This window comes from Gymnogyps californianus, unplaced genomic scaffold (genome assembly GCF_018139145.2).
Source record: "Gymnogyps californianus isolate 813 unplaced genomic scaffold, ASM1813914v2 HiC_scaffold_67, whole genome shotgun sequence".
NCBI classification, from domain to species: Eukaryota; Metazoa; Chordata; class Aves; order Accipitriformes; family Cathartidae; genus Gymnogyps; species Gymnogyps californianus.
Window position 1 is genome coordinate 157454 of NW_026114460.1, and position 9159 is coordinate 166612.

A 9159-nucleotide genomic window follows, 5' to 3' on the forward strand; every position below is an offset into this window, starting at 1 on the left:
GGCCCGGGGGAGGCACCGGAGCCACTGGGGAGGGCAGCGCGGCAGGCACCGGGCTGCGCTGGGAGGGAGCGGCCGCAGAGCGGGGAGGGGACCGGGGATGCGCGGGGGGCCTGGGGAGGGAGCGGGCGTGTACTGGCGAGGGGGCTGGGGATGCGCCCAGCAGCCGCTGGCAAAAGCATCGGGGTGCACGGGGAGAGGCGGGGCGCTGGGGAGGGCCCCGGGGTGGGGGACTGGGAGGGACGGGGAGAGCAGGGCTCTGCAGCAGGGCGGGGCACCGGCAGGGGCATGGCGGGGTGGGGGCACTGGGAGGGTACTGGGCCGAGCACTGAGGGGGGAGATGGGGCCGGGGCAGGGCTGGACCCCCGGGGGAGGAGCGTGGCCCAGCCCCGGGAAGGGGCAGCCCTGGGGTGCCCCCGTTCCTGCACAGCCCGGCCAGGACCAGCCCCCTCCCGCAGGCCCCCAGATCCTGGGGGGCCCCACCCGCGCCCTCTCCCACCGCCCCGGGGCTGCGGGGCTGCCGTGGCTTAAGGGGCCGTGCCGTCAGTGTGGTCTCCACTGTCTCCTCGGCTAGTTCGGCTCAGCCGTTCCGGCCGTGCCCCTCGCAGCTTCTTGGGCAAATTAACCCTCTGCCAGCCAAGGCCAGGCCGGGGGCCGTGAGCCCACTGCAGCCCCCCCGGACCCCCCACTGGGACACGCTCCTCCCCCGGGGGGTCCACTCCCCATCCCCACCCCGCTGCATCCCCCACTCCCCATCCCGCTGCATCCCCCATCCCATCGGCCGCGGGCTCCCGCAGTGCCAGCCTTGACCCACGGGGATGGGCGCCCGGCCGGCAGCCCCCCCCACGGCCGCGGTGCCCGCGGTTGCTCCCGCCGTGCGCTACGAGTGGGTGCTGAGAGTGATGCCCTCTTTGCCCGGGGGCCGGAAAGGATGGCGTTACTTTTCTTCCTAGCAGCTCTCATGGTGCTGGGTTTTAGATTTGCGAGCAAAACAGCGTTGATAGCCCCCCAGCATTTGAGCTGTTGCTGACCAGTGTTTGCACAGCGCCAAGGCCGCCTCTGTTTCTCAGTCTGCTCCCCAGTGAATAGCCTGGGGGATGTGCAAGAGGTTGGGAGGGCACACAACCCCCTCCAAGGCAAATGACCCAAACTAACCAAAGAGATAGTCCATGCCATCTAATGTCTTGCCCAGCAGTAAAAAGGGAAAAGAGGGGGTTTAGGGAAGTCAGCTAGCTTTTGCACGGGAAGTGGCTGGGCATCAGTCTACCCGTGGAAGCTGCTGAGCGATGGAAGGCTCGTTCTCCAGGCCGGGTGGAAGTGGGCCACTGCAGGGAGCAGCTGGCTCCGGGCATGCTCGGACTCCACCTCCAGGCTGACCTGCAGGGCACGCAAGCTGGAAACGAGGGGGTCAGGCAGGACCCGACGTCGATCTGCACTGTGGCTCCGCAGACTGGTGGTGGCCTTTCAGAGGCCTCCCTGGACTCATCGGGGAGTGCTCACAGCCTTTTTGGCAAAGACTCTGTGAGCGCTTTCCAAGTCGGCCCCTTTTCCGACAGGTCTTGCCTCGGGTTTTCTGACACAGAGGCACTCCTTGGCTCTGCGCTAGGACTCAGTGTTCATGCAGAACTGTCGAGGGGGCAGTCTGCATGGGGTGGTCCTCCAGCCTGAAGGGACCTGCACACGGGGCTGCTTGATCCCAGCGCTGGGAGCCTGGGCAGCACTGGGGTCCCCGCTCCCAGGCCAGTCCCGCAGGGCTCCGTGCAGTACCCACACGCCCGGCTCCCTGATGCCCGCCCCAGCGGGCTGCGCACAGCGCTCTCACAGCTCAGTCCTGCAGGCTGCCGCACGCCCGGGAGGTGGCTGAGGAGCCTGACGAGGGCTGAGGGACGAGCCCGGGTCTCTGGGCTTGTCTGCAGCACTGCACCCTGGCTTTCGGGGGGAGCGCTTAAAGCAGCACTGCCTCTGGACTCACCCCCGTGGAACTACAGCCTGTTCTGAAGCACCGCAGGTCACTGCCATCAGCAGCTGGCAACGCCCGAGTGCAAAAAGGCAATTCCCTGCTCTAATTCACTGTTAAAACTCCCCAAATTCTCCCAACACTCTCTTCCTGCCCAGAGCGCAGCGCATGCCACCGCCTGGCACAGGAGGAGGTGGGTAACAGCACAGCAGCTTGCTGGGGCAGCCACAGGAGGAGCTGCTCTCTGTGCTGCCAGGTCCTTCTGGCCCCTTGTCTCTGGGAGCTGCAGGTGGGGGTGGGGGCCAACCCACAGGGCTTCTCCCTCCCAGGCGGCACAGCAACCCCTCCCTGGGTAGCCCCTCTGAGGTCATCACGGGCATCACCAGTCGCCTCTTGTGAGGTCATAACCAGCTGCCCTCCATAAAACCCCACGCTGCAGAGGCGGGCGGCAGTGCGAAGCAGAGCGCTTTCAGCAGCTAGCGGCACACGCCCAGAGAAGAGGCGCTTGGGTCTCGGGAGGAGAGCAGGCTTTTCCCTCCGCCTGGCCAGTGTGCTGGGGTTGCAGAGATGCCAGCCAGGTTGGGCAGGTGGGTGCAAGAGGGCCCAGAAAGCAGGGAGGGATCAGGCCAGAAGCCTTGTGTTCCGCATCGCTTCCCGGCAGGAGCAGGCAGCCCCAGAGCATGGGGCCCATTCTAGCAACGGGCCACTACTGCTCTCCAGCCGGGCAGCCCGGCAGCCCCATTCCGGGGGCACGGCCCTGCCCTTTCTCCGGGGAGAGCCAAGCGGGGCCAGGCTGCTGCCCCTGCGTCAGGCCAGAGGTCTTTGTGTCCCAGGGGTGGTGTGCAATGGGCCAGACCTTCCCGAAGGCCCGCGGGCCCTGGGGCTTGCAGCTGTGCTGAGCACAGGAACCTGGTAGCAAGCTAGCTCCCAAGCGGATCCCCGGCAAATCTGCGTCCCAACCTTGGGCTTTGGGAACAACAACGTTGCCTCTCTTTTAGACAATGCAGCACCCACCAGAAGGGCAGGAGGGTCCTGAGGCTCCTTTTCCTGCTGCTTCCCGTCCTGTCTGGTAAGCATCCCTGACCAAAAATGCTCCTCGCAGTCCAGGGGAGAGGGACCAGCTCCTGAGGAAAATAACCATCTCTTGACAATGTGACCCACAGCTGTTGTCTACTGCTGGGGCTCAACGGTGTGGGGAAAGGGAGCGTTGCGGGTAAGTGTCCCTTGTTGTGGGAAAGCCAACGCCTGCAAAGGCCGTGGCTCTGCCCTCCTGCCTGCCCTGGGAACACGCAGCGCCTGGTCCAAAATGCCCATCACCGCTGAGGCAGAGGGTGGGGGGTGGGGGGTGCCCTTCTGTTCATCCTTCAGTCTCCTTAGCGCCTGGATCGAGTTCAACACAGAGACGGATCTTCCCGAGTGACCTCCGCAGGGTGGCAGGCTGAAGCGGGGAGCACTTTGGCAGAAGGTGCCTTTGCTGCCTGCATACCTCTCGGAGAGCCTGGGGGTCAGACGGAGGCCCGCAAGATGCTCTGCTGAACGTGGCTGGTTAAAGAGCCCAACCTTCGGGTCAGGGTCTCTCTAAAGCGACTCGAAGCAGCAGGAAATTCTGCCAGCTCTCCCTAGGGGAGTCTCCTTTGGGAAGCCCTGGCAGTGCTCCTCGTGCTTGCTCCAGTGGAGTGTCTTTATCTTGCAGAAGATGTCAGGCCTGCCTGAAGAGGAGCTGCAGTCTCGAGGGTAAGAGCGCTTTCTTGCCAAGGAACGCGCTCTGGGGAGCCGTCTCAGCTGGCTTCCTGCTGCCTGCGCTCACTCGCCTCGCGTCCAGGGCTCCTGACCTTCCCCGTCTACTACCTGCGGTGGTGGAAGGGAGCCATTTGTAAACCAGAGGAAGGAAAGGGGCTGGGGGACGGGGGGTGACCCAAGCCCATGGGACCCTTCTCTGCACGGCGTTTGGAGCCTGCCTGCAGGGGCTGGGCAGCTGCTGGACAAGACCTGCTTTCCCTTTGCCTCCAGGAACTCCCAGCCTTGGCTGGAGCAGATGCGGAGCTCAAGGAGACAGCGGCTCAGGTGTCTGCTGCGAGGGGGAACATACTGCAGGCAGTGAGAGAGGTCCTCAGAGACCACGGTGTCCAAGAGGAGAAGAGAGAGGTAAAGGTGCTGCAGGTGGATCAGAGACCTCGCTACTTTTCCGGCTCCCTCCTGTTGCTTCCTCTTGGCACTCTCAAAGTCGGCACCCTTTCCGGCAGCTCTTGCCTTGGGTTTTCTGACAGCGGCAGTGCTTGGCTCTGTGCCAGGACTCGTGTTCGTGCAGAACTGCCCGCGCGTGTGTTTGTGTTCACTGCCATCTCTCCGTTCGCAATTTTTCCCCAGGAAATTCTGCAGTTGACCCAGGCGGCAATTAAGAAGGTGCTTGAAAACTACCACCAGATGCCTGACTGGGCTCTGGAAGCCATAGGTATGCAGACAGAAAGTCTCACTGCCCTCGCTTTGTGTATGGCGCTCCCCCAAGGTCTGCCAGGCTCTGCTTTCGAGCCTGAGAAATACAGCCTAATGCACTGCTTCGACTCCTAATCTTCGGCCACCTTCACGTCAGGCGCCGCCATTGACAAGGAGAGGACATCCAAGACTTATGGTGGGCAAGGCAAGAAGACCTGGTGGCTTCCGCCATTCGGCTTTTCTTCTGCAAACCCTCCAGAGACAATCTTGCAGGTATCACAGGAGAAATCCTGACTTGTGGTTCACCTCCTTGCTTTCGGGTTGGCACACCAAGTGCACAGCACTTCCCTTCAGCCCGGCCGTATCGCTCAGCCCTGCAGCCTGCCTCGCATTCCTGTGATCCCTGCGATCCCTGACGGCACTGCCCTCCCTTCAGGAGGGGGACCGAGCTAAACCCAGCTGCTGCGACCTGCCCGCCACCCTTAGCCACCTTTGTCCTTGGCAGCCCTTTGGCTTCCTTGCCACTGATGCTCAGGGCTTTCTGGTTTCAGCCCCGTATTGCCCCTGGCGACTGCTGGCCTTTCCAAGGATCTCGGGGCCACGTGGTCATCCGGCTGCCTGAGCAAATCTGGCCAACGGCTTTCACCATCTGGCACATCTCCGCGGCAGTCTCTCCTTCCGGGGAAGTCAGCAGCGCCCCCAAAGAGTTTGCTGTCTCCGTAAGTCTTTGCCTTGCGCTTCGGGGGGCCCGGCCCCAGGGAAAAGCCGTACCAGAGACGTGCTTCTCGCGGCGGCTTCTCTCAGACATCTCTCTGGGCTGGCTGCTGCAGAGCACCGCATCCCTTGGGGGGCCACTGGGGCGCGTGCGGGTTCTGTGCCTCTGGGGCCTTCTTCTCGGCTTCATGGCCAAGGATCCCGGAGCACGCGCTCAAAGCCACCCTGACCCAGAGTCCCCCTAAGCTGTGCTAGACTGCCGCTAGAGCCAGGGCAGGTGGGAAGGGTTCCCGGCTTTGGCCTCAGCGTGCCCTTTTTCTGGTGCCCTGCTCGAGCCTGACCTGCTCCCTTTGTCTCTCGTCTTGGAGGGAGTGGATGAGGCAACGGCAGAAACTCTCCTGGGGACATTCACCTACGACGTGCACAAGGAGATCGCTCAGACGTTCCATGTGCAGGTACGGCAAGAGCTGTGAGCAGGATGCCCGGGAAGAAGGCAGGGCTGTCCGCAAGTCCTTGGAGGAAAGAGTGCGGAGGATCGCCCAGCCAGCCTCTGCTCTGCCACGCTCCTTGCTCCTGCGGGGAAGACGGCAAGAGGAGGGCAAATGGGGCTCTGCTCTGCTGGCCGAGGCAGCTGCCCCACCTTTGCAAGGGCTTTCCTTTTCCTTCGGGTAGCGCAGAGAAAGCAGCAGTGGGAAGGGAAACAGTCCCCTCAGGGGAGCCTTTGCCTTCTAGGCCAGAGGGCTCCTCCGTGGCCCTGGCAAAGGGGGTCTGGTTGCCCGTGCTTCCTCCTTCGTCAGGGCTGCCGTTTGGGCCTCAGGGGGGAGCGCGGGCAGAGGGGGCTCCGGCGATGTGCGGGGGCTCTGGCCACCTGCGTAATGATGGTTCCCTCCATTTCTGTACAGAAGGAGCTTCCCAGGACCTTCCGCTACATCAAATTCCGGGTGCAGAGCAACTGGGGAAACCCGGAGTACACCTGTGTGTACCGAGTACAGGTTCACGGGAAGACGGCGAGCCCCAACGACCACCCGCAGGCCCAAGAGCTTCTTTTGGAAGAAGAATAAAACAAAGATGATGTGTGGCACTTGACTTGTGTATGTTCCTCGCCAACGTTCTTCCAGGGAGCTTCCAACAGCTTGCGCCACGAGTCGGGAAGGGACCTTTCTCCCTCAGGAGAAGGATGCTCGTGGTCCAGGCAGCAAGGGACAGGGCAAGGGAATGGGGCTTGAAGGAGAAGCCCCCGATGGTCCAGCTCCAGTTTCCGCAGACCAGGGTGGCTCACCAAAGCTCCAATGTCCCTAGGAGAGCAGAATCGCAGGCCCGGGAAAGCTGTCCCGCGGGCAGAGCAGAGGAGTGAAGCAGGCCTGTCTGCAAGGCCCTGTGCCCTCTCTCCTTTCCCAAGCAGTGCCGGGCGGCACGGAGGGCTTGGGGCCATCCTGGCTCCCGGGTGCCCCTTCTCACTGGAGCTGCTTCATGCAGGAGAGGGGCTTCCCTCGGGGGTCCCGCACTGGCTGGCCTCCCCCTGGCTCTGCAGGGTGATGGGCAGGGGAGCCCTTCTTCAGGCAGGCCACATCAACGTGCAGCACGTGTCTGAGCGGAGAGGCCAGCAGAAACACAGCTCGGAGGCACCGAGGTCAGCCTCTCTGGCTGCACACCCAGCCCTGTTCTCCAGGCCCAGCACCCTGCCTTGCAGTAAAGGCAGGGCTTTTCGCAGCAGCCGCAGGAGAAGGCTGCCCTTCCTCTCAAGGTTGTTCCAGCCAAAACGCCCCAGCCAGTTCTCAGTCAGTACTCTTGAGTATCTTCATATTCATACAGCCACTGACACAGACAGTGGGACTGAGTGCACCCTCAGCAAGTCTGCAGGGGACACCAAGCCGAGTGGTGCAGCAAACCTCATGAAGTTCAACAAGGCCCAGAGCAAGGTCCTGTACGGGGCTCAGGGCCATCCCCAACAGCAGTACAGACTCGGGGATGAATGGAGTGAGAGCAGCCCTGCGGAGAAGGACTCGGGGATCCTGGGGATGACAAATTGGACATGAGCCGGCCATGTGCGCCTGCAGCCCAGAAAGCCAATCGTGTCCTGGGCTGCATCCACAGAAGCGTGGCCAGCAGGTGGAGGGAGGGGATTTTCCCCCTCTGCTCCACTCTCATGAGACCCCACCTGCAGTACTGCATCCAGCTCTGGCCTCCTCAGTACAAGAAAGACATGGACCTGTTAGAGCGGGTCCATAGGAGGCCCACAAAAATGACACAGACGTGGAGACTCTATGGATCGCCACAAAAAGAAATAATTTGCAGTTTCGCGATTAACTTTCGTATTGGTTTGAGTTGGTTTCACTGAGTGTTATTACTTTTTTTTCCTAAAATATTGAATCCTTGTGCTTGTTAGATCCCGTGGAATGTTCTCCTGGCTTTTCTTTTGTTTCTTGGCAAGTCAATGAAGAGGGATATTTGCTACCTAATTTGGGGGGAATTTCACACGCTTTCAAAGGAACACTTGGAATTTCCAGAGGTTGGCTTCGCGGTACACCAATTATCTTCTGAGAAAAGCTGACGGAAATATGGCCGAGTTGGAGATGGCTGAGAAAGTTCTTACTGCCATTGCTACAATACTGCACCGTTCATCCCAAGGCGTCAGAAATCCTTCATGTAAAAATTATGAGATCTGAAGACAGATGGCGTGGCTGACCCGGTTCCATTCACCGTCACTCACATCACGTGGCGCTAACTCACTCCTGCCTCTGCGTGTAGTATTTTGTGAAGGCAGTTAGTGCTTGGCAAAAATCTCTCGAGCATGAAAGCAGAGGAGTTTCCTTTCAATCACAGAAAGGGGAGAAACGTATCCTAATCTTAGCGTTTGGGTTTAAATTAGGTTTCAAATCCCTGGATTGTAAATCAATGTCCTTTGACAGTTTTAGCTGTGATTTTTATCGGTGGCGGCAATAGAGGAGATCATCCCCCCATCTGCTTACAGGGACCTGCATCGGTAAATACCTGGAATACTTCACAGAGTACCGATCTTCAAATGCTCTCTTAAGCCATCATAGCAGCTATCTCTACACGTTAGTTGAAATAGATATAAATGGCCTCCTAATGTCAGGTATACTAATTCCCGTTATTAATATTTCTAAGTGCTTGAGTTGGGGCTTTGCTATCCAAGGCATGGCGGGTTTTGAAGACTGCTGTTCTATTCCCTGTGAAGCAAATACAACAGGCGTTCTCCTGAGCACTGTCGGGGCTCTCCATTCTTCACGAAGAATAGTTGTTCCCTAAGTAACTTATCTGCAGCTTCTTAGTCTTGGAGAGAACTAGAGAGTGCCCAGCAAGAGAGACCCAGGTCAGATGAGAGGATCCACACCACGAACTGGATGTGCCTCCTCTTCGTTTTAATAATCGTGAGGTAATTTCATACATGAGAGTCATCAGTACCATAGTTAGACAAATAAAGCATCGACGCTTGTACATTGTTCAGTGGTACTTTTCTCAGCTTTGAACTACGCTCCGTCCATTTGCCGTTCTGCTCCTTGGCCCTGAGGACTGACTCACGGTAGAGGTTTAAGCAAGTCAGGAAAATGCTCATGCCATTAGAACAGCGAAGCATATGCGAATACGGTAGGTAATGCCTGCACCGTGTTAGCGTTTCATTGAAAAGCATGTACACCAGGCTATCATTAGAGAAGAATTGCCCCCTTTTTGTCCATTTGCTGTTTCTGTGGTCCTTCCGAAGCAGGGAATTACCAGGAACTAAACGTACGCTTCATGAAATGTAAGCGGTCATTTCCTTTTCCCTGTGGTGATACCTACAGGCGCCTTTACCCTGAGGAAGGAACAAAGAGTGGCATAGGAGCAGAACTATTCCCTCTCAGTTCAAAAGATGTAAAATTCCAATGGCTCGGTTTTAGAACGGAAATCCACTAAAAGCATACGGAAGAAAGGGCCGAGATCATGAAAGCCTGTGTAGCTGCTGAGCCTCAGCGAAGGGGAGAAATTCTGCTGCAGTATTCGTAAACTGAGCAGTACCCAGTCAGGAATAACCGCCTTTGCCCGCTGATCCAGGTTAA

General features: G+C 59.2%; 1 protein-coding gene across 1 annotated transcript; it reads left to right on the forward strand.

The window, feature by feature from the left end:
• Positions 1–1347: 1347 nt before the first annotated feature.
• LOC127029057 (SUN domain-containing protein 3-like) lies at positions 1348–6175 on the forward strand. The gene is made up of 7 exons (XM_050914717.1): positions 1348–1518; positions 3965–4099; positions 4322–4406; positions 4545–4660; positions 4939–5106; positions 5470–5556; positions 6004–6175. Exons 1-7 carry the CDS (start codon positions 1348–1350, stop codon positions 6160–6162), a joined length of 921 nt encoding a protein of 306 aa, XP_050770674.1. The 3' UTR covers positions 6163–6175.
• Positions 6176–9159: the final 2984 nt, after the last annotated feature.

Coding starts and splice junctions, on each gene's coding strand:
- LOC127029057 (XM_050914717.1), top strand. CDS start 1,348: ATGCTCGGACTCCACCTCCAGGCTGACCTGCAGGGCACGCAAGCTGGA. Junction 4,100..4,321: donor TCCAAGAGGAGAAGAGAGAG/GTAAAGGTGCTG, acceptor ATTTTTCCCCAG/GAAATTCTGCAGTTGACCCA. Junction 4,407..4,544: donor CTGGGCTCTGGAAGCCATAG/GTATGCAGACAG, acceptor CCTTCACGTCAG/GCGCCGCCATTGACAAGGAG.